This window comes from Nelusetta ayraudi, unplaced genomic scaffold (genome assembly GCF_046127955.1).
Source record: "Nelusetta ayraudi isolate G7.1 ecotype Tasmania unplaced genomic scaffold, CSIRO-AGI_Nayr_v1 ptg000005l, whole genome shotgun sequence".
In the NCBI taxonomy this organism is placed as follows: domain Eukaryota; kingdom Metazoa; phylum Chordata; class Actinopteri; order Tetraodontiformes; family Monacanthidae; genus Nelusetta; species Nelusetta ayraudi.
Genome location: NW_027466055.1, coordinates 6,371,116 through 6,394,609, shown reverse-complemented (window position 1 = coordinate 6,394,609; position 23,494 = coordinate 6,371,116). Strand labels below are relative to the sequence as shown.

The window sequence follows — 23,494 nt, the reverse complement described above, 5'->3', positions numbered from 1 at the left end:
TGCGTGTCAACATCAACTCTCTCTTTTGTATGACCACTCACTGATGATAGATAGATAGATAGATGGATAGTCCACCACTCTTGATTGCAATTTACTTTTGGGGTCTCTGGAGACAATGCAAAGCAACTATGAAATAACGCAAAACTTGAAAAAGCTGTCCATTTGGGTTCCAACATGCTTTCTTACAAGCAGAGGCTCATGAATGTCACACACTGGACTTTTAACATGTACAGCCACAAACAAGTGCTGCGTGTAGGAAAGCATGTACGGGAGGTTGTGGGTTTATTAGACACATTCATACTCTCTCTCTCTCTTTCACACACACACACACACACACACACACACATTCTCTCTCTCTCTCTCTCTCTCTCTCTCTCTTTCACACACACATTCTCTCTCTCTTTCACACACACACACACACATTCTCTCTCTCTCTCTCTCTCTTTCACACACACACACACACACACACACACACACACACACACACACACACACACACACTCACATACTCTCTCTCTCACACACACACGTGTTTTTTTTTTTAGTATTAATAGCTAACTGTGTGGTATGCAGGGTATTTACACAGGAAGTTTGGATTTGTGTCTTTCAGCAGGTTGGTTAGTTAGTTAAGCCAAAACTCGTGTGCTGTTAGACTGAGACACGAGTCCCCTGCAGTGACGAAAACAAGTTGTGGTTGGCCTGTGAACGGAGAGCTTCACTCCGAAATAAACGACGAAAACAAGTTGTGGTTGGCCTGTGAACGGAGAGCTTCACTCCGAAATAAACATGTTTAACTGAAACTGTAGCTGCCTTTTTCCACTGGCAGTCACCTGACGACACTGCGAGTGTGCATCTTTAGATACATAAATGTTGTTCTCATGAGCGTCGTCGAGTGCCACCCACCAGGATCGATGTAAACTTCGTCAGCATGGTCAAAGAACGCGGCACCATTGGGAAGACTGAAAAACATGTGGACGTTCGTCATTGTGATGGAACAATTGTTCCAGCGAAAGAGCAAATTTTAATATCTTCAATGCTAAACACGTTTTTTCTTTCAAATTACATGTTGTTTGTTTGTTTGTTTGTTTGTTTTTGCCTTTCACGAGGACTAAATCGTTTGGCTTTCGAGAAACTATTCCTGTACCTTCAGAAAAAGCCGTTACCATGAAAAGTTTACACACTTACTTTTCTTCCGAAGACATTGCAAATGAGTCTTGTGAGGCTCCTTGAAAAAATAAAGAAAAGGTTTGGGTGAAAAAGTGTTTACCAAATGGACCCCCAAAATAAATGTAATTACATATTTCCCAAATAATTATAATGGTTTTGGCAGTGTCAGTTGTACAATGTTTTTCTTCAGGAAGTCTTACAGTAATGCACGGGAGACTTAATGCTGATTACAATGGGGTGACAGTCTACACTACAGCATTGAGGATGGGAAGGCTTATTTGAAACTCTGCAGGAGCAGTGACGTTCCAATGTGTCACCATCGACTCTCTCTTGTGATTCCATTATCAACTCACTGTCTGGATCGTGGTAAACGTCCATCTGGGTTTCCTCCGCCATCGCCCCTGGATCAGTATAGATAGGCGTCACTGTGAAGCTGAACGCAATCCACCAATGCAAACATGTCAGTACAGTTTGAATGAAACATCGTGTGCACATACATTTAAGACAAGAGAAAACCTTCTTGGACAACGAAGCGCTGTTTTCACATTTTTGGACGCATTTAATGATGATGGGAAGTTAAAGGTCCCTTTGAGGGAAGCACTCACCGTTTTCTCCAGTGGGCTAAGAGTGAGAGAAAACACAAGCAGTCACTGACATGGTGCAAACAATATTATTGTGCTCAAAATGCTGTACACACTGTAAAAAAAAAGACAAAGTGAACTGACTTTTGTTCCCACAATATCTTAACTTAATTGCTTTATTAGTTGTTGCCTGAAATATACACATGTGTATGTATCCTACTATAGAGGAAGCCATAAAGATATCCTTGAGCTGTTTGGCATGTTTTCATTTTCAACCGTGATTGTTGACAGAATGAGGTTGCAGTTGAAACAGCTGGCAGCTGGGTGGCAGTGTGTGTGTGTGTGTGTGTGTGTGTGTGTGTGTGTGTGCTGATGCTCCAGTCAGTGTTAGATTATGTGCAACACTGCCATGAAAACCCATTCATAAAACACAATTGCATAATGTTTTTAGGTAGATCTAGCATGATTACATTGTATGTGAAAAAGCAAATGAGCAAATGATGCATTTATTTTTGGTGAAATCTGTACTTGCCTGTGAATATTTGACGTTGTTTGACAATGATGAAGAGAAAAAAAAACAGTATCATCAGTGTGCTGAGCAGTCCCATGCCCACAACTCCCCAGTAAGACACATTTTCTGAAAAAGCAGGATAAGATGAACACTTTATGTCCTGGTTTTATTTGCATCTTGGGATCAAATTATATTTTTTTCAAGATTGAATTGAGTGGTAAATAAGGAATATTATGAATTTGTGATAGATCAGTGTTTTTGTGTGATAATGTCAGGTGTGCCGTGAAAAATTACCAAATTTCACTGAATTGGTCTAAAACAAATAACATTTCATTGTATAGAGAGTTTTTAAAAGGAATGTGAGCCAGAGTGCGTGAAAGTGTCATTTTATCATAATTTTGTGTTTGTGGTGAGCCAGGAGATTTTTTCAATATCAAAATGTGCCAAGGGCTCCAAAAAAATTGAAAAACACTGAAAGAGATGAATGTGCAGTGGGAACCCAGACCTTCGACGTGCACTGTCAGAGTGTTATTCCCTCTGAATTTTGCATCTTCTTCCCGGACACATCTGGAGGGAAACACCACACAGCTGTATTGGCCTGAATCCCTCAGGGTCGCGTCTTGGATGGCGAACGTGGCCTTCGTGTCTTTGATGCTGAACGCCTCCATGCGCACGACGGTGTTGTTTCTCATCAGGTACGAGCGGATGTGAGTGCATTCTGTGTGTTTTTGCACCATGTTCGCATCAACGGTGCACTGAAGCTCAAAAATGTCCCCCTCAGTGACAGTTGACGACCCCACCATTGAGATCTGTGCAGGGAGAAAAGCAGCTGCACAGCAGGAGGACAAGTGGTTAAAGACACTCACACACATGGCATACTACTACTACTACTACTACTACCACTAATAATAATAATAATAATAATAATAATAATAATAATAGATGATGACAATAATGGATCATAATATATTTATATTTAATAGATTTCTGATGTCTTCCAGAACATTCATCACAAGTCTCTGGTTTCAAGTTGAACAAATGCCAAATGTAATCAATGTTGTTTTAATTAAATGTGATGTCACACTACTTATGATAAGCCAACTCTCTCTTCAGTTAATTTCCCACAGGAATCTGGAGTTGTTCATACTTATTCCTGCAAACAAAGCGGTTTCTTTTTGTTTAATATTGAAATAAGGAATAGTCCAAAAATACAGCCTTGGGGAACGCCACATTTCAAACGTAAGCATTTCTGATTTATGAGTCCTGATTAGCACATTGTGAGTCACGTTCTCTGGTTAAATGGTATGTATGTGCGCTGCACCTTTTAACTTGACATAGATTAGCGTGACAAGAGTCCATTACCTTTAACCAGAATCGCAAAGGTGTTGCTCCCACTCTTAAAAATGTTTGAAGGTTCATATCCCTTAGGGGAGTAAACACAGCTGTAATTTCCACTATCATACAGCTTGACACTGTTTACAGTGAAGATGATATCGGTTTGGTCCTGCTTCTGCCTCTTCCTCTGGATTCCCTGGCCATCCTTGCACAAATAAAGATAAAGCGAGGTGGAGGATTTCCCAGAACCGTGCGGGCTGCATTTAAAGATGATCTCACTGCCCTCGCTTATGTTTTTGTGGCTGGAAAAGATCTTCCCAGGAAATACATCTGCAAAATCTATAAAATGACACAGACATTATTCTTGAGGAAAGCCGAGCAAAAAGCCGAGAAATGTCTTCCAGATCCCAACCTTACCGGCAGACTGGCTGGTCACTCGATTTGTAAAAAGACCTGAACAGAAAATTAATAAACAAGCAAACAAATCAGCAAATACAAAGTGCTTGCATTTATACTGCCCGAAGTAAAGGTAAAGCAGCTTTATTGTCATTACACTGTACGACAAAATTGTATGTACAACAATGATCAAAAGTGTCGGTCGGGTGAAATTGAACTTACAGACAAAAATGATGATGGCTTTCATGGTCCCGGACAACACGACGGTCTGCACAGCACCTTTTGAGACTTTGCAACGGTTAGTTCTGCCTACTGGTATGAACCACTTCCTGTTCTTCTGACTTTGACCATCACAGGTTTAAATGTGATCATGCATGCTTTAATTTAAGTTTTCAGCGTACAGTCTCTCTCTTTGTTTTTCTCTTCATTGCAGTGTTTTTTTGCAGAATATATCTGTCTCAAGAGCCCCTGTTAAATTTAATGCAGTGTTGGCTGTGTAGATGAGATAGTATCTGTCCGAGAGATCTTTTGCCTTCATGACGAATCAGCCACTCGAGTTCTGAGTTGATGTTCAATTAAATTAGTTGCTCCCTTTTGGCAACTGTCTTATTACATGTGGCAACGAGCTAATGTAGAGTCCGTCAGGAAGTTTCCCTCCATGCTTCTGAGAACTTTACATTTACAACCCAAACCTAGCAGAGTTATAGCATACACTATAAAAGAGAGTGCAGCAAATAGCTCTTGGCCTTGAAGAACAGCTCCAAAAATGAATAATAATAAATAATGATAACAACCAAGGTCCTTTGGACTCTTGCTCTTGCGCTTCTTCTCTCTGAGGAGGACGTGAATCAGAGTTAAAAAAAAAAAAAAAAAAAGAAGAAGAAATGTTTGTTGTTTGCCTTCACTGCTTGTTAGGACAAACAGGAAACAAAACTCGTCATCGTCACAAGCATGACAATTCAGAAGATTTATTTACAGAAATAGGAAAGTGATACACAAAGAATCATATTTTGAGATCGTTTCTTGCAACAAATGTTAAGTACAAATACAGGTTTGAATTTTTTTTTTTTATCCTGGAGCATCGGTTACATTTTGAAAGATGATGCAACTCCAAAAGGGTGAAGTTTCCTCTTACTTGTCAGAAGGCCGCGTTTACTTGCAGTAGCACAACACGACCACACGGTGTCCCTCCTGAACACGGTTGACAACTATCAGCTCTTAAAGATGTGACACATTTTAAGAAACGTATTGGCATATACTGTATATATATATGGAGCGCCAGTTATCCGTTGGGAGGGTGCGTCATCGTGTCACTCAGCCAACACAATCTGAATTTCACTCGACAGCGACAGTAAAAGTAACAACGTGGCCGGAAAACACAGTCCATGACAAATAAACAGTTCTTATTAATGTCATGATTTCTTACTACCAGCTCTTCTTGAATCTCACTTTCAGCGCTGACTTTTCATTTCAACAGGTGTGCATTGTTCTAGTATGAGTCTCAATTCTGCCATACCGCAGTTAGATTTTTATTTTTTTTTTTTGTACTTTTTGTTCATACTTAAGTCTCTATATCGGGACATTGGGAAGTACCTTCAGTATGCTTGCATACCAGTACATCTGTATTCACCAAGTCCATCAGTAAACAGCTAATGCACAAGGGTCCTTGTTTAGGCACTGGTCATGTAAGTCATCACGCGTCCCTGATGACTTGTTTCTCATGTGAACTCAGACACATATGCTGCCCAGGAATTAAACGCTCATGTCCTTGAAACAAACCGCTGTTATGCTTTTATTTGTGTCTACGTAGATGTCCATGTGTGAAAACATCCTTATTTTTAGTGATCAAAATCAAAAATAGGAAAAACCCCTCTACACAGAGATGTTATTCACGGTAAACCAGATAATAAGTGTGGTCTCACTATTTAAAAGCTCTGGAGACAATCTCCACAAACAAACACCATCCTGTGCATGAGACAAACAGTAACAAACTGTTCCTTCGGATTCGGAGTCCCCTGCGTGTTCCCTCAGCCTGAGTCAGTTGATGGCATTCTCATGAATTATAATTAGTGCACTGTTCAGCAGTCAGAACTATCAGTTCTTGTTGTTGTTTTTCTTAACCTGATTCAAATGTCCTCCCCGAGCAACAGAGGTTGGAGGAAGAGGCCGGCGGTCCCCAGGATGCACACCAGGACGAACACCCAGAGGAAGATCCTGTCGATGACCATGGCCACGTATTTCCAGTCGTCCTGAACCTGTGGCGGGATCAACACCAGAGAGAGACAGCTTTTAGTGCGACGACCGGACCGCGTTCCAACGTTCCTCCCCCAAGAACGAAAAACCGAGTCACCTCCTTCGCCTCGTTCTGCAGCCTCATGTTCTCCGCGATGTACTTGACGCTCTCGATGGCCTCCCGCACCTCGGGGGAAAGCGACAGCAGCGGCACCAGCCCTCCTCCGTTCAGGGACTCGGAGCTGGAGCACCGACTCCCGCCTCCCACCTTAACGCCGCTGCTACCCGTCAGCGCTCCCTGGCTGCCCAGTCCACCCAGTCCTCCCAGGCCTCCCAGTCCTCCCAGTCCTCCACCGGAATCTGCGGGCAGCTTGCTGGATCTCTGGCTCCAGCAGCCGTTGCAGCGACCCTCGCAACACAAGGGCGCCGAGCCGCCACATTTTCCCGGACCTCCGCTCAGGTTGTTGAGGTTGGAGAGCTCCGTGTTGTTGAGGAGACGCTGGCGGGCGGTCAGGGTGGACACCAGCGCCTGAGCCTTGGGCTGCTTCTGCAGGGACCCCGACGACTGGACGGCGGCGCAGGTCCTCGAGTGCAACGTCTGGGTGACGCCCGAGTCCTGCTCGGGGTCCCTCTCGGGCCGGGTCATGAACATCACCTTGGGCAGGAGCCCCAGGAACATGGTCCGCACCCAGCAGGGCATGGTGTGGGTCTTGGGCGTGCGGTAGTGGACGTTGAGCACGAAGACGGTGATGACGATGGAGAGGGTGACGAAGATCATGGTGAAGAGGAGGTACTCGCCGATGAGCGGGATGACAAGCGAGGTGGAGGGGATGGTCTCGGTGATGACCAGGAGGAAGACGGTCAGCGACAGCAGGACGGAGATGCACAGCGTGACCTTCTCGCCGCAGTCGGACGGCAGGTAGAAGACCAGCACAGTGAGGAAGGAGATGAGGAGGCAGGGGATGATCATGTTGATGGTGTAGAAGAGCGGCAGGCGGCGGATGTACAGCGAGTAGGTGATGTCGGTGTAGATCTCCTCGCAGCAGTTGTACTTGATGTCGTGCTTGTAGCCGGGGGCGTCGATGATGATCCACTCGCCCGTCTCCCAGAAGTCCTTGAGGTTGATGGTGGAGCCGATGAGCACCAGGTCGATCTTGGCCTTATCGTACGTCCAGGAGCCGAACTTCATGGTGCAGTTCTGGTAGTCGAAGGGGAAGTAGGTGACGTCGATCTTGCAGGAGCTCTTGAATATGGCCGGCGGGATCCAGGTCACGTCGCCGTTGTAGCGCAGCAGGGCCTTGGTTTTGTCGTCCACCTGGAAGTCTCCCACCGCGCTGTGGAAGAGCGGAGAGAGGAAGAGGAGGAGACACTCCGAGGGGAACGCCAGGCCGCTAGCTCAGACGGGAGCTGTCTGACTTGGAGCATGTGCCGTTTGCAATGTGTTCTCGAACAGGGCTTCCCAAAACTTTTCCACGCCATGACTCCCCAAAAAGCACCAGCTTTGTAGACAATGTTACAAAATACATAAAGAAACATCAACTTTGAGAATGTTTTTTCTATTTGTTTGTTCTATTTGTCTAGAATAAGAATACTATCAACTAACATTTTGATAATCATGCCTATTTTTCTGTATGGATATAAAGCCGTACTTCACGTATGCTACCTCGTATTTTCCTACTTGACCAATTCTTCGGATTTGTTTTTGCAGCAGTGTCCTCCACAGCTGGGCTGTCTGTCTAAACCTGTCCCTTTTGTACTACCTAGGCCGGCCTGTGGGACAAATCACCTTGAGAAACGGCGCAAACAGATACGTCACACTCATGACGCCATGAACAATGTTTTTGACTGGCAGGCAATCATATGAATGATTATTATAGATTATATTTTATAATAAATATTAAACAATAATTAGATTATTTTTGATAATAATAATAATTAAAAGATAATACTACTTTTACTTGAATGCAGAGAAAATATTAAAGGTCTTTTTTTTTTTTTTGTCATGCTCACTTGTTATACAGCACAATGTCAGGCTTCCATATCCTGCTAGAAGGCACCCGGATAAACTCCACACCTCCATAATCCTTTGGATTCCATTTTAGCTTGTAATCATTCCAGATCTGGGAAAGACAACACTGAGATTTAATCACACTCAGACTGTGAATGAGAAATGAAACAACAAACAAGCAACAAACAAGAAATTGAAAACACACGGCGACAGATGTAAGATAATGCTGTTTACACCGAGGACAGTTAATCAGGGGTTAAGATTATTATCTAACTAATTTTTACATTTTACCATGTTGTCACCCGTTGCTGGCACCAAGTAAACTAATGGATTTATGCCATTTTTTTCTTTTATCACAAGTTAAGTAGTCTGAGACATATATCCTGAAAATGTCTGAAGTGTGTTTTTAACATCTTGGCCTTTTGTTATTCAGCCTCTTATAGAAGACATCCGCCAGGTCTCAAGAGCCCGATGAGAGGTCGAGATCAGAGCCATTAACCGTTGGGAGATACTCGGGGGGGAAAAAAAACGACCGGCATCCTTTATACAGGAACAGTCGCTGTCATGGTGCTCTAACAACTCTGCGCAATTACAGGCCAACCTCTAAGCACGGACACAGCTGCAAGCACAGATGAGTATCAGCCCAGCACTCACAGCACGATCTGGGAGTTGCCCCGCCTCGTTTGAGTCAAAACGGCTTCGCTGTTGCAGCAGAGAACAAACAGGCAGGGACATTTGTGTGTATACACTTTGCTTTTTTGTTGAATGCCACTCATGCTAGTTGACTCTTACAACGTAATTTTACGGCAAATATTCTGAGATATGTTTTGGCAGACGGTTTAAAAAATGTCAGTCAGGCTTTTTTTTCTGAAAGGATCAATGGATGATAAAAAGCTTCGTTCCATGAACTATTCAACCTGTGAGTCAAATCCCCCCCAAGAAACATGTATGATACAGGGCTCGATCCATACTTGACGACCTTTCCCAAGGTCCATTTGCACGGCCATGCACCATAAACTTACATGTCTCAGCCACAGATTTGTCTCCATGATCTGATTGACTTCATCCTGTGAGGGGAGTCGGGAGTGGAGGAGGGAGGAGGAAGAGAAGGAGGCGGAGGAGACAGTGAAGACACAAAGAAAAAAAGAGCAACAACAACACAGATTGTCAACAGAACGTTGACAATGCAAAGCACTAAAAGACATCTCTGGTCGACAGGTCGATGCACCGTTGAGGATTGTCTGTGTGCAAGGTCAGACTGCCGAGTACAGAAACGAGGATTAAGCCAGACACACCTGAGTCCCCCAAGCCTGCAGCCTGACAGGCTGACGGGAGGTCGCAGCGCTGCCTCAACTTTTACTCTAACGAAGCGAGAGCACAGAAACAAAGCAGGGCAGCGTGCGTGTGTGTGTGGGTGTGTGTGTGTGTGTGCGACTGGGAACATAAATGAACAAATCTCTTGACCCAGTGTGTTACATTAACCTTTCATTCACGTCACCATTTGAACACACCAGGGAGCTGCTGCACTTATTGAAAGCTTTTGAGTGAATGAAATATTTGAAATGTTTTGATGGCTGCAATATCACAAGGTGCGTATTATGGAATTACTTACTTATCATAGTGTTAACAAGTCATTTAAATGTGGTGATCAGGTCTGCAGCCTTAACAACGTGCACGAAAAGTGCAAAACCAAGTGAAGACATTTGTGACTGCTGGGAAACAGTTGTTAATATTAATATACTGTAGTTGGCAACGGGTTTTTCAGTCATTACATTCAGACATTTTGCACTCTGGGCCTTTGAGTTGGAGGTGTCTTCTTAAATCACACCTTCCGATTTTATTGTATGGCACCAACACCATCTGTGATTCCCTCAGGTCAAGAACCTTAAATGATGCAACGTTATGAGGGAGTCTGTGAGGTAACCGTGTTCTCATCTCATCTCATCTCATCTCATCTCGGAGCCACTGCTGGTCCAAATTAGCTCATACAGGCCTGGTGTTATTGGGGTAGACTGGCCAATTGCATCTGGATTAGAGCAGCAGGTGTGGGATGGGGATAACGGTCATCCATCAGGTGCGCTAACTCGGCAGCCAGCGGCGGCTATCGACTGAGGGAGAAGCCGATGAAATATCAATTTTCTTTATGTCACCTTTAGATCTGGACACATGTTCAATTCTCGCCTGACTGATTGAAGGGAAAAACTGAGAAACAGAGCAGCCGCAAGACACATCACGCGTTTAGTCAAGACCAAAAACTGGTGTCTTGGCAACCGTTGTAGAAAAACCTTGGAGTTTATGTAAACGGGTCGGTTGAGGTTGGAGAATGTGGAGTGAAACGGCTTAAAAGTCCCATGTTGTGCAAAATGCAGAAATATGAAGAGTCCATCCTTTACAGCTTTTGTTTTCTTTGCTTTTAAGGTCAGGGAAAAGACCCTTTATGACATCACAAAGGGCGACAGAACACTCTTTTTTTCACAGGTTCTGAAGAAAAGAAAAAAAAATCCATTGGACAGGTGTTTACTCCACAGTCTGGCACCGCCTCTTAGCTTCTTCGTTTTTCTCCCCTTCCAAACATGTGAAATGTACAAAAACTCTGCACAAACACAATCAGCGCAAACCTAAAAGCAAAAACTATAACCACAGTTTGGCGTATATAGCGTGAAACTGAGTCCATGGTGGGAAAATGATGACACTTCCCTGGCATGATTGAAATTCCGAAAACAGTGCTAATGACAATTTCTATGCTTTTCAACCTGCAAGCGAGGGGAGTGATGACGACCTTTTTTTCTTTTCTTTCTTTTTTTTTTTTCTTTTTCCTCATTAGCAGTATCCTCTCCAGATCCTCCCTGAAACTTTTGCCTTATAGAAGTCCACTCACAAAAAAAACTGAGACAAGAACTGATGTCCGCCTTTGTTGCCGCGCTTTTCAACGGAACGCCACTGCCGAGACGCGTTTACGGCGGCATAAATCTCTCTCGCACTCGCCAAGGGAACAGTTAGGGAAACCTTTTTCACAGCCTCACTCACCACTTTGACCAGCTGCGACATGGACACCTCGAACTGCACAATGACCGGGTCGGTCACGTTCTCCACCGGCCGTATGTACTGGTTGTAGTTGGAGAAAATCACCGAGAAGAGCTTGTGCTCTGCTTCTGAAGCGGAGCCTCCTGGATCAAAGGATTGAACATGGAAAATATTTCACCTCTACAGTCTATTCCCCAATCTATATGTCCACAATGTAAAAAATTAATTGGGTACATAACTTGAAAGATTATAAATATAAACATAAAGAAATCCATAATTTTCAATTAAAAAAAACTGCTCATTTCAGTTTTTTTATTTCCGCAAATCTCACAGCCTGCAACATCATCGCCGCTACTTCTCAGGTATGATGGATGCGTACAGCAACAAGTAAGCAGATGTCACATCAAGGGTTCCGGGTTTTCAGCCAACTCACCTGGCAACAGGAGAAGGAGGGAACATGCGGGCAGCAAGAAGCAGAGGGTGGCTCCCATCATCTCTCTCAGGCTGAATCCAGGGTCAGAGGCAGTGGCGCTCCGCCGAGCCGGCAGCAGGAGAATGTGAGGGGAGGAAGAGAGCGCCGGCAGCTGCAGGGAGAGGGGGAGGAGGGAAGAGGAGCAGGGGGGGAGGAGGAGGAGGAGGAGGAGGAGGAGGAGAGACTTCCGGAAACAAGCGCTGTGATTGCTCACGTATATCGATCAAGTTTCAAAACAACCATTTTTATTTTGATTTTTTTGTTTTTCCCTTGTTTAAGTGAGACATTGTGAAAATGCCTATCTATCTATCTATCTATCTATCTATCTATCTATCTATCTATCTATCTATCTATCTATGTGTATTTCTAATTTCCTTCATCATTTCCTGTTTTATTTTGTAGTTTTTTTTCCCCCGCCTCATTGTTCTTCCTCTGCCCGGGGCTACATTTCTGGCTTCCTCCTGTGATTAGTGCAGATTAGTTTCACATGATGACCGTCACAGAACCTCCCAATCTATTTAAGTCCAGCCCAGGCCACTGGTTCTACTTGCCAGTCTGGTGTTGTGTGCTTGTGTGATACGTGCTGCTTCCCAACGTCTGCGTTTGTGAGTCTGTTTCAAACAGATCATAACAGAAAATACAAAACTGCCTAACATCTGAATACGCTGATATGCTAAAATCTAAAAGTCCCAGTTGGTATTTACATTGAGACCTAACCTTGACACAGGGCATGATTATACATGCTTGGATATCGAATCAACCTAGACCTTGATGTACATGACAAGATCAGTAGCTTCCCTAACAGGCCAAAAATAACATCAGATAATAATATTAATGACGTATTGATTCTTCAATGCTTTTTTGTCTTCATCCTGTTTATCTACCCTGTGCTGATAAACCTGGTTCTCTCGGCAGCCCTGCAAGCGCCCTTGTCTTTTATTTACTTCCTCTTTTTTTTTTCTGCTGTGATTTGTAAGGCACGGCGTGTCTTTCACTTAGCCGGCAGGTGGGGGGGAACACCCAAGTGCTGCTCATCACCCGGCTAAAGTGCCCTCAAGCGCTAAGGCCCACCAGATGCTGCTTCATGTCCAGCCTTGGACCAAAAGCATGAGTTGCCTCTGTAAATAGATTTGCAGTGCATAAAAGAATCACAAATGTTTTTTTGTTTTTTTACCTTCCCAAAAGTAGGTTGCGTACATTGAATATTTTATTTTTTTTCCACACAGTCTCCTCTTACAGCTTCCACTCAAATAAACTACATTTTACTTTATTTTGGGAGTACTAAAACTATAGAAAAGACAGTTTTGATCATTTAAACTAACGACAGACAGGTTAAAGGTTAAGATGTGAAACGATGTTGAAAACCCCAAACTGCTGCCGTGACAGCTGCTGATTGCAACCTCTTGCTTCAATGAGGGTTGCAGGCAAGAACAAACAGTCTGCAGAATCCCTAACGAGCCCATTCAGCACTAATGACTGAGAAGCGTCTTCTGTCAGTGGGTGAACATTTGGTTTGGCACTGTTGTAAACAAGTCTATGTTTCAAGAGAATGAGACAAAATAAACATTTTTCTTTTCACCCCACCCCCCGCCCCCCACCCGTGCTCCATCCAGCCAACATCCTGTCTCTACAGATGCGTCACTGCAAACTAGGACTCCCTTGGTATCGTGCATTTCATCCAACTGAAAGAAGACACACATTTATCTTTATTATTCACACATTAATCACACATCACAGTCAAATGAGACGGTAATATACCAGTAAATTGAACACAAGCAAGTCGTCACACAGCATCTGACAGCGGACAGATGTTCCTCATCTCACGGTCCCGCGTTTTGGGCAGACGTCAGTGTGGGTACAGTCGGTCCCTCCCTGTAGCCTTCTCTGCAGGCTTGATGGCAGCGATAACTCTCAATGCACTCATGTTCACCAAGAGCTGCCTGAAAAAATGTGTTTTCTCGTCCAGTTGGCAAACTCAGTGGTGGGTTTGTTCGCATAACCCGTGGGTTAAGTTTGTTCAGTCCTTCAGCTTCAAACACACCAAAAAGTCAATCAGTGGTTTGCTCACAATATAAACTGACCTGATCGTAACACATTCACTAACCTGGGCTAAAAGTGGCTGCTCTCTCTCTCTCTCTCTCTCTCTTTTTTTTATTTTTTTTGCTCATCAAATGCGAGGTGTTTCATAGATGGGCTGCTTGTCATTTTGAGTGATAGGATTCTGGAAGACAGGCTGAAGGAACAAGCCCAAGGTGCCCACCACGCAAACTACCACAAAGATCCACAGGAACATGCGATCCACCACCATGGCCACATACTTCCAGTCCTCGATCACCTGCGGACATGCAGAGAGCAAAGCTGAAATAAGGAGTCTGGATAATTTGAGTTAAAACACACACACACACACACACACACACACACACACACACACGAGTATATATATGGAGAGAGAGAGAGAGGGAGAGAGAGAGAGAGAGAGAGATGGAAAGATATTGCGGTAGTCATCTCAAGTACACATTTTTTTTATGTATGTAATGACTGTTGGTGTTAAGTATCAGTAACAGTTACACTATTGATAAACGCTAGTAGCAAAAATACATGACCAAAAAAAGAATGGGACATTTGTATGAGCTTCGACAAAGACACTGCAATACCCCTTTGTGGCCACTTGGTGGCAGAGGTTACAACTGCCTTCATGGATTAGTTCACGTTTGAGGAGAAAAAAATCCTTTAGTTTGTGTCTTGTCTTTTTTTTGATGGCCAAACGACATGCTGACAAACTGACATTGTTTACTTTTCCGAAGCATTTAATGAATGTGTTTAAAAAATACTGTTCACCGTATAACAAAGTCTGAAATTATGGTCTGTTTTAGTGTTACCTGTTTTATTTTGAAAGTCTTGGTCTCCCGTTGTTTCTGTTTTCCTGCCTTTTTTTTTTTTTTAAAGCCCCTTGATTTTATCACCTGTGTCTCGTTGTCAGTCCTGCCCTTGATTGTTCTCACCTGTGTTCGCCTGCCCTCTTGCCCGTGTCAGGTTGTCAGCTTTAACCGTCAGTGTAAGTCTTCCATGTTTTGTCATGTCACGTACATTCATGTTTGAGGATTTGGACTTTTGTTACCCTTCGACCTTTTGTTGCATTCTTTTTTTGTCTGCAATTGCGTTGTGCCTTCACTACCTGTCATCAGGAATCAGGACATCAGGATTGCTTCAATGTTTCTAGCACCTGCGCTACACAACAGCTATTGACCCTTTCACCCCATTTCCACTGCTGCCCTTGGTAGTGAGTCATTTCTCATGCCGGCTGGCCTCTTTATTTTATTGATTTACTGGGAAAAGCAATCGATCACCCAGTGTCTTCCTTCAATTTTCTGGCTCACAGCCACTACTTAGGATTAGCGATTCCTTCCTGTGGCTCAAGGGTCACTGGATGTACAGTAAATATTATTGCGTCAATACAAACGCCTTTGATTCAGCTGATTGGGATTGGGACCGGTTGAGTTGATGGATTCTGAAAGTGAGCTTGTCAAAAAGTTCACGTTCAATTCAGTCAGTGTACTTTGGCGAATAACAGTTGAATCATCAAAGTGCCCCAACGGTCTACGGACTATGGGAGTGACGTGAGTGACGACTTTCTTGTTGGGCTTGAGACTTGAGACGCTCGCAAATTTCACTGTCTTGCCAGTGCTGCAACACGCTGAATGAATCCAGTCCCGAATGCTAACAAAGCTTTGTTTCGGTACGTGATACACGCTGCGACTGGTGCGATATTATGACGTAGCGCACGCAACGCTCAACGTTAACGCGTTGACGCGGATCTGGCTTTCCCAATGCTAGCCGATCGGAGCCAAGCGGATTAAAGCCGGTTTTAACCCGGGTTGCTTGCCGGGTTGTTTTATGCCTTTCCCACTGCCACCAAATGCCGATTGTCAGCGGGTTTAAACGAGTTTTTGGCCATGTCTTTTGTTGCAAATTTGTTAACACTGTTTATATGCAATCAGACATTTTTCTAACATGCATACATACACTCTGGTCATCGTCATCCCCCATCATGTGCTCAGCCACAAAGCGGACCCCGTTCATGGCCTCCTGGATGTCAGCCGTCCAGTCTGAAACGTTGCTTTGCTTGAGGTTCTGCGCCGAAGACCCACAACTAGGAAGGTAATTAGTCGGGTGCAAGTCCCCTTTCCTGTTGGAGTAAGTGTAGCTTAGCGGAGGAGCCACATTTTTATATCCAGATGTAGAAAATGCAGAGTCAGACGACCTCAAGGCCGAAGGCGACATGGTAAGGCTCGCTTTGGACATGTTCGGGCACCCCAAGCCCAAAATGGTTTTCCTCGCCTGTAGGTGCTGGTGCTGCTGGCGAAGTTTCTGCCGCGAAGAATTACTGTGAGGGCGTTTCATGAAGAGTAGGGCAGGTAGTTTGACAAGGAATATCAGCTTGACCCACGGAGGCATGGTGTGGGTGCTGGGAGAGCGGTGGTGCACGTTGAGCACGCACACACTGGTGATGATGGAGAAGGTGACCAGCACCATGGTGAACATCAGGTACTTGCCAATCAGCGGGACGTCCAGCGAGGTCGGCGGAACGATCTTGGAAATCAAAAGCAGGAAGACGGTAAGCGCCAAGAGGACGGAGATGCAGAGGGTCATCTTCTCGCCGCAGTCCGAGGGCAAGTAGAAGACCAGGATGGCCAGCGAGGTGATCAGGATGCAGGGGATGATGAGGTTAATGGTGTAGAAGAGCGGCTTCCTCTTGATGATGAAGTCGTACGTGAGGTCCACGTAGGTGGGGTCTTCGGGGTCCACGGTGCGTCGGCCCGGCAGCGCCAAGATGTCCCATTCGCCGCTGGGGGTGAAGTCGTCCATGCTCGCCACCTCGGACTTCAAGATCAGGTCGATCTCGGTGTGGTCGTAGGTCCAAGAGCGGAACTTGAGGGTGCAGTTCTGCTGGTCGAAGGGAAAATGCTTGACTTCAATCTTGCAGGCGCTTTTGTAGATGGCGGGAGGGAGCCAGTTGATGGTCCCGTTGGAGAGAACTATGACGTTGGTGAAGACTGTCACCTCGTAGGTACCATCAGCGCTGCGAGGAAACAGGGCGGGCGTTTGTTGAGTCTGAAGTTGAACTCGTCCAAAACAATGTAAAAACTTACTTTTAATTTTAGTTACTAATTTTTTTGCACCAAAAGGAAAAAACATTTTCAAAATGTAGTATTGTCACACTAGATGCCATGATACAAAAAGTAAAAAAAAAAATCATAAAATATGTTGGTTTTTTTTGTTTTTCGTGCTGCACGTTTCTCACAGCAACATTAACAACAGTGCCTGCCATGCTCATTATATGTGTTTCTGAGCAATACATTGAGAGACACACACACACAATGAGCCCTGTAGAGCATTTTAACAAATGAGATGCGACACAACGACGTTGGGCTTCTTTCACGGTGCATCACGTTTCCATGACGACTGAATCTCAACCGGGAACAACAACTGCACATGCCGGCACCGGTTCTTGCAATCAACCTGGTTTGCATACATCACTCTCGGAAAACAATACAGTTTGAAAGTCAAACAAGGCCACTTGTCGTTGCCCTAATTTGCTTATCGCGCTGATTCCGGAGGATGCCGGGAGCTCCATATCAGATGAAGGCTCGACCATCCATGCTATGCCAATGGTGAAGTCACAAACATGAAAACAACTTGAGACACATTGAGGTCAAGGTGCTTTGTACTGTACAAACTATCTGTAATTTTTATTTATTCCCTATTCAGGAGGGTCACTGCATGACAGTTTGTGTGAACACTCAAATGCGACTGCTGAGGGAAAGCCTTCAAAATATCATATAACAAAGTGCTATTGATTTGTTGGGCTAGCTATGCTTCTTTGTGTTCTCAGATGATTCCCCAGCTGTAATAGTGTCCTGATCTGACCACATCCTAGAAAGTAGATGGAACCTTTTGTGGCACACTTTTAACTCTCCTATTAGGACGTGAAAGTGTCCCTCTTCATCTCAACTTTGCGGTCGCGGTCTGCACCCAAAAACCTCAAGAGATTTTTACTCACTTTTACTCACTGCGTTTCTTTCACAAATAATGACAGGTGTGAAGAGATCTGATCAAAAACATTTACACCACCAGTACTACTTACTTGTTGTATAGAACAATGTCTGGGAGCCAGACGAGTCTGGAGGGGATACGGAGCTTGTCGATGCCTTCGTACTTCGCAGGGTCCCATGATAATCGGTAATCTACCCAGTGCTAAAGAGTGGGAGAGAGAGAGGGTCACCGTCTCCGACCTTAATAAAAGTTGCTCAAAAGCAAAACCATTCTAATTACATGCTTCGTTATCAGCAAAATGTGCTTGGCCCACAATTACGCAGGCCGTTTATTCTGCACTGAGGGAAGAAAGGACATGGTTTAATTCAAGTTCAAGGGAAAGGACATTTAGCAATACTGAGAGAATGATGGGATCAAGCATCTCGACACTCACCTGAGTGAGCCAGACATTTGTAGTCATGATTTGTTCCCTTTCATTCTGAAGATAGAGAAGAAATACATGTGCAGTATGTCAGTCTGTACATTCTTTGTGTAAGGACTTGGTTGTACGTTCGACTCGGTTCAGGTTTCCCGGGTTAGTTTACACCACAGTTAGTTCTGGCTGGAGGTCAGAGAAAGGTAACAGTAACTCAAATCTCTGCACAACTGGAAAGGTGTACCTAAGAAGTGGCCAGTGTTTATTTGTCTAAATGCCATTATGTATGATACCAAAATTTTGGTTTCAAAACGACGCTAGCCAGTCTTGCTTTCACTAGACTTGTTTTGCTTTATTTTGTCTTGTAGATATTTTCATATATTTTAGATGGTCATTTTCCTTAATGCTATTACAGATCTAAACAGTGACCCTTTTCTTGCCTGCGTGCCTGCGGCAGCACCGTCACTCCGATCTGACTTGCATTTCCCAAAAATACCAATTACTCTGAAAGGGAGCGAGGCAAACTCATGAACTGGGGAGACCTGGGATGAAGCCTTGAGTTTCTGCAGCTGGGCAGTAAAGCCGTGCATCACGGAGAAGCGTCTCACGCAGCGGCTAAAACGGCTTTATGGCTCCTCTCAATCCCATGTGCTGAAGTTTCAATCTGGGACACGACAAAGGCCAAGATCACAGCCGACCCCAGTTATCCCCCATTTCATCCATCTCTCTGGAACTACAGTAGAGCGGTTTCTCCCACCCAGGCGGCTCTGTTCCGCTGCTTGCTCTGGCCTCTGTCTTGCTTTACCTACATCGACTATTCAAACACTTCGCACACACTCTGACGGAATGGCGTACGTCCTCGTCTTACCACGCTGATGAGCTGAGCCAGAGACACTTGCAGCTTGACCGGGACTCTCTCGGTCCTGTTGACGGCCGGCCGGATGAGAGGATTATAGCGGTTCTTCCCCAGCAACAGGTTCATGAGACGCTCCTCAGACTCAGCGCAGCTGCTACCTGATAACACAGATGTCCAAAGTTTTGGATTTTATTTCCCCCCGCTACTTTCACAAAGAAACAAAACTCATTTTTGCTTGTTTGTGTGGTGGTTACATTTACTATCTCAGTATTTGTTTTTTGTTTTTTTTTGCGCTACCAGCCAACGTCGGGGGCTCTGCAATGCGAAAGCTGAAAGTCACACAAACGCGCCACATCCTTAATGAGTCCCTCCTGTGTAAAAAAAAAAAAAGATGTAGCGCTTCCTGCATCGCTGCTGAATGTCGGCATGGCCTGATACCGTAATGACATTATAGGAGTGTGATTCAAATGGATATGGGTTTACATGTGGACAGGGGCAAGTCAGCTGATTAACTTAGTGGATGTGCTGCTGCAGGCTAAATGTACGCAGCCGTTCCTCTCTTCTCATCCAGCCTTTGGCTGAGCTTAAATCTCTGAATCCCAAGGAGAAGGAAGGAAGCAGCCAAATCTCTTTATGTCTGCGTCTCATTTCTCCACCAAAATACATCAAGATTGCCTTGCGCGAAAGGCACCTGGAGCTGTATGTCTTGTCTGCCTGCCTTCATCTTTCTGCCTCAGCCTCGCTCCGAACATATGACCCTGTGACTTTTAAAAGAGAGAGAAAAAAAAAACTAACCATCCCATTCTCCGCTGATAAATGTGGCCCCTGTGTGTCAGGGAGGGTGAAGATGAGAACGATGTGAACTGATGACCAGGGTCTCTCATCTGGAGCAGAATTAATATGTACAACCCTATCTTTTAGCATGTTCCATACGTGCAGCTGGTTATTAATGCCCCATTGCCATCGGGAAGAGCTGACTCGACTCCCTCGCGATTAGACGGGCCAATGAGGCGAGGCTGTTACTGATGGGATGGCTAGAGAGGGATCGTTGCTGGTGTCGATATTCTACCGAGGCGGTCATGCTGTGTGTCCACCCCGATGACTCTTCCAGTGAGCGGTACGCCTCCCCCCCTCGCTTGCCATCAAGCTGGAGATCTGTGGGGCGTGGCCCCAATGGGGCCCAGCTGTCACCGGTGTGCCTCTGCGGTTTTGGCCGAGGTCCCAGCCCCAGCAAGGTCTGAGCTCTGTCAACAGATGTCGTGTTGTCAAAGCCTCCGGAGATCACAGTTGAAAGCACCGCCACCCCCCACCCCCAAACACCCCTCAGAAGCAGAGGCCACTAGAAGTAGCGGGCAAACTTGTCATCGACCGCTGTGAGCGACCCCTGGTGGACGCATGTCAGCGGGAATTAAAGATGGAAGAGGAGCGGCAGCTTTGGAGGTGGAAAGCTGACACAAGTTTGATTGGGAGTGAGCAGAGCTGCAGGAAATGTGCCGCTGAGTCGGCCACAGTGTCGATAAGGTCACTCAGCATAAACCACATGGGGAGAAACACTGGAGAATGTAATTTGGGTTAAAGGAAAATCAAATTGCAAAACAAAAGCTGAGGGTTGAAAGAGGTGTCAGCTGGTATAAACAAGTCTATTTTGTAAAGTGTGTTGAGTGAGAACCCTGCGTTTGAGGAAACAGTAAACCTTCAGACTAACATGATGAACATGTTGTGTCTTTCCATACTTACTCTGTACAAGATGATATCGGTGCTGGGTAAATTGTGTTCATGGGCCTTTGGGAGCTGTTGTGCTTCTGATAAAACAGCCTCCTAAAATTGCTTCAAAGTTTGCAGTCTCGGTTGTCATAGCTTGTTTTTAAACTCTTTCTCAAGGGCCTGCAGGTTTGGATTCTGTTTGGATATTCAAGTAACCAGACTTTTTTTTTTTTTTTTTTTTTTAATAATTGTTATTGCATGCTTAACATATCTTTCTCATATCCACATTCCTAATTTTCTGACCGGTTTCGTCAAATGTTATTTTCATATTGTTCCATATCTCCCGAGACCACAGAAACATTTCAAAAGTGTCCTCAGAGCTTTTAAACAAGAGCCGTTTACTGATTAAAATGTGATGGTATTGACTCTGATTCCCTGCCCGTTGCAAAATAAATCATAAATATTTAGAGAGAGAAAAAAATATGCTGCTATTTTTTGCAAGGTTCGGTTGAAGCTGCGGTCAACACATACAACTTCACATCAGAGGAGGAGCTTTTCAGCCCAAATTAAATTTTGGCCTTACTCAGAAATTAAAATAACAATTAGTATAAATAAATTAAAAAGCGTGCACAGATAGATTTGTGGGTCAAGTCTCAGAACGGAAAAGAAGGACATACTCACAGTTCACCAGAGTGAGAAAGTAAGCCAGGATGCAGAGCGTCCGAGTCATTTTTCCGGCACCATCCGCTGTGCAGGACGAGTCGGTGTGGAAGCCTCCTGCTCTGCGCGCCTCTCTCCCCGGGACATTCCGGACTCTGCGCGCTCACGGCTCGGACACTTAATTCTCCGACACCTGAGATCACTCACCCCCAGAACACAGATGAGTGTTGGTCAGGGTTTCTTCAACTGGGTCTTTTAAAGTGAACGTGGCGACACCAGCGGTGCGGTGCAGTGCGGTGCGGTGCGTTGCGCCGCCGCCGCCGCTGCTTCCTCCGTCCCGTCCAGCTTGTCCTGCAGGTCTAGTCCGGGGCTTGTGAGGGGAAACGCCGGCTCAGCAGCAGGGCACTAACGTGGCTCGCTGTGTTTTGACGGAGCTAAAAGGGCAAGAGATGTACTCTTTGCCAGAGGTTTCTGTCTGTGATTGCCGAGGACACGCCTGAGCATGACCCTTGTATGAACCCTGAGGTCCCCTCACACTCTGGTTTTTGAAACAGATTTATGGTTTTAGCACTTCAAGAAGACAAACGGAACAATTCTGTTTTTTGTTTTAGTTTTAGTTTCGAGGTTGTTGTTTCAGGAAATCACCTGTGGTGTCCGAGATGGAATGCTTTGCGTGAAAGCAGGGATAGTTTAAAGGGTGATATACAAAACTACATTTTCAATTTTGTTGTTGTGCGAGTCATGACGTCCAGAGTAAAATCTTTTGTCCAGCTTCTTGTTTCCTGGGCCGGCCCCACCTCAATCCCTGTCTTCCTCCCTGCCTTCAGAACCACTGCCCCCTCCTGTTCCTCCTACCCCTCCACCACCTCCCCACCACCCCCATCCAGAGTCTAAAACAATTCATTGATTAACTAGAACTGCTGATATTTCAACATTGACTGATTGATATTTTGCTTTACTTGGGTCCGTAATGAGAAGTATGTGACCATGTGTTGTACTGTTACACACTAATGGTCATAAAACAGAGTATAAAACAAGGGACTTCTCACATAATAAATAACTTTAGTGCTCTTAATGCTCTTAACATACTAGCTACCGTTAGCGTCCACAAGCTAAGCACGTCACACCAGCTCCAACAGACTTTTGGAAGTGCTTAGCTAGACTGTCAAGGGCTAAAGCTAAACGACAACTCATGCTAGCTTCATTTCTACCCACTCACCAACCTGGAAAACATTGTAACGTAAAGCAACGTTGTAAAACAACCTTAAAAAAAAAACAGCTTTGTTTAATGATTCAGGTAGGTTGTGATCATTTGCTGACTTCACAATCATACAGGATGATAAATAACCCTCCTGCAGTTGAAAGTGGGATTTACTAAAGTGGGAGTGCAGTCCAAATGGTGCGATCTTAGCAGGGGAGATTTGCAGTAGCCACGGTGCTTAAAGCATCATTATTATGGCCAGTAAAGAAACTGTGTCAGGCATGAGGAGCAGCCCCACCAAGGATTCGCCCACGGTTATAAATTCTCACTCCAGACCGCCACCCACTGAATCTTACTGGGCAGATAAATCAATGGGATCAGTTGGGTTTGAACCCTCAAGACCCTTTCTCTCCAATAAAAGTAGTTCAGATTAGTGACGATACCTGATATTTTGTGTGAGTGTAAAGTAAGTTACCAGCCGCCACCTTACCAACTCTGCAAGTTTCTGTGTACAGGTGTTCTGTGCTGACTGTGAGTGTGAGGTCATGTTTGTACTTGGACTTTGAGTGTCAACTTTTCCACTTTTGTGAACCTTTACAGCCACAGGGAAAATGTGCACTCAGGATTAATGGAGTCTACAAGTCACTTGTTTATCGTTACACAGACTAACAAGTAGCTAGTAAGCTAGTAACTTTTGGCTAAAATATATTTTTGATTGACTTTGAATTGCTCAGGCAAATAACTGTGCATTGTTCATAATATGCCTCTATTTTCCAATTAAACACAAAATCTACTCTGCATTCGTTATTAAGTTTGAATAATTAATCAGGAATATGAAACAGTGCCCTGAAATTAAAATCGGTTCATGTAAAATACAT

The 23,494-nt window shown here is 44.6% G+C and overlaps 3 protein-coding genes across 3 annotated transcripts; all 3 read right to left on the bottom strand.

Moving 5' to 3' along the window:
* Window positions 1–781: 781 nt before the first annotated feature.
* LOC142904985 (T-cell-interacting, activating receptor on myeloid cells protein 1) lies at window positions 782–4,810 on the bottom strand. The gene is made up of 8 exons (XM_076051436.1): window positions 4,213–4,810; window positions 4,012–4,047; window positions 3,622–3,924; window positions 2,765–3,088; window positions 1,773–2,385; window positions 1,521–1,600; window positions 1,186–1,225; window positions 782–959 (listed from the first exon to the last, which is right to left on the bottom strand). Exons 1-5 carry the CDS (start codon window positions 4,235–4,237, stop codon window positions 2,255–2,257), a joined length of 819 nt encoding a protein of 272 aa, XP_075907551.1. The 5' UTR covers window positions 4,238–4,810; the 3' UTR covers window positions 782–959; window positions 1,186–1,225; window positions 1,521–1,600; window positions 1,773–2,254.
* Window positions 4,811–4,942: 132 nt separating this feature from the next.
* chrna3 (cholinergic receptor, nicotinic, alpha 3) lies at window positions 4,943–11,810 on the bottom strand. Its single transcript, XM_076051422.1, has 6 exons — window positions 11,688–11,810; window positions 11,258–11,397; window positions 9,253–9,297; window positions 8,233–8,342; window positions 6,341–7,556; window positions 4,943–6,245 (listed from the first exon to the last, which is right to left on the bottom strand). The coding sequence occupies exons 1-6, from the start codon at window positions 11,746–11,748 to the stop codon at window positions 6,117–6,119; spliced, it is 1,701 nt and encodes a 566-aa protein (XP_075907537.1). The 5' UTR covers window positions 11,749–11,810; the 3' UTR covers window positions 4,943–6,116.
* A 1,599-nt stretch (window positions 11,811–13,409) lies between these two features.
* Window positions 13,410–21,898, bottom strand: chrnb4 (cholinergic receptor, nicotinic, beta 4 (neuronal)). Its single transcript, XM_076051411.1, has 6 exons — window positions 21,437–21,898; window positions 19,064–19,209; window positions 18,214–18,258; window positions 17,872–17,981; window positions 15,750–16,806; window positions 13,410–14,061 (listed from the first exon to the last, which is right to left on the bottom strand). The coding sequence occupies exons 1-6, from the start codon at window positions 21,483–21,485 to the stop codon at window positions 13,894–13,896; spliced, it is 1,575 nt and encodes a 524-aa protein (XP_075907526.1). The 5' UTR covers window positions 21,486–21,898; the 3' UTR covers window positions 13,410–13,893.
* Between the last annotated feature and the right edge of the window lie 1,596 nt (window positions 21,899–23,494).

Bases quoted from the DNA above. Each gene is read 5' to 3' on its own strand.
- LOC142904985 (XM_076051436.1), bottom strand. From the start codon at position 4,237: ATGAAAGCCATCATCATTTTTGTCT. The intron at 4,048-4,212 runs GTAAGTTCAATT...TTTTCTGTTCAG, and splicing joins AGCCATCATCATTTTTGTCT to GTCTTTTTACAAATCGAGTG. The intron at 3,925-4,011 runs GTAAGGTTGGGA...TAGATTTTGCAG, and splicing joins AGTGACCAGCCAGTCTGCCG to ATGTATTTCCTGGGAAGATC.
- chrna3 (XM_076051422.1), bottom strand. From the start codon at position 11,748: ATGATGGGAGCCACCCTCTGCTTCTTGCTGCCCGCATGTTCCCTCCTT. The intron at 11,398-11,687 runs GTGAGTTGGCTG...CCTTTGATCCAG, and splicing joins CCTCCTTCTCCTGTTGCCAG to GAGGCTCCGCTTCAGAAGCA. The intron at 7,557-8,232 runs GTGAGCATGACA...GCTCTTCCACAG, and splicing joins GACATTGTGCTGTATAACAA to CGCGGTGGGAGACTTCCAGG.
- chrnb4 (XM_076051411.1), bottom strand. From the start codon at position 21,485: ATGACTCGGACGCTCTGCATCCTGGCTTACTTTCTCACTCTGGTGAAC. The intron at 19,210-21,436 runs GTGAGTATGTCC...CTGTGTTATCAG, and splicing joins CTTTCTCACTCTGGTGAACT to GTAGCAGCTGCGCTGAGTCT. The intron at 14,062-15,749 runs GTATGTATGCAT...GCATGTCCGCAG, and splicing joins GGGATGACGATGACCAGAGT to GTGATCGAGGACTGGAAGTA.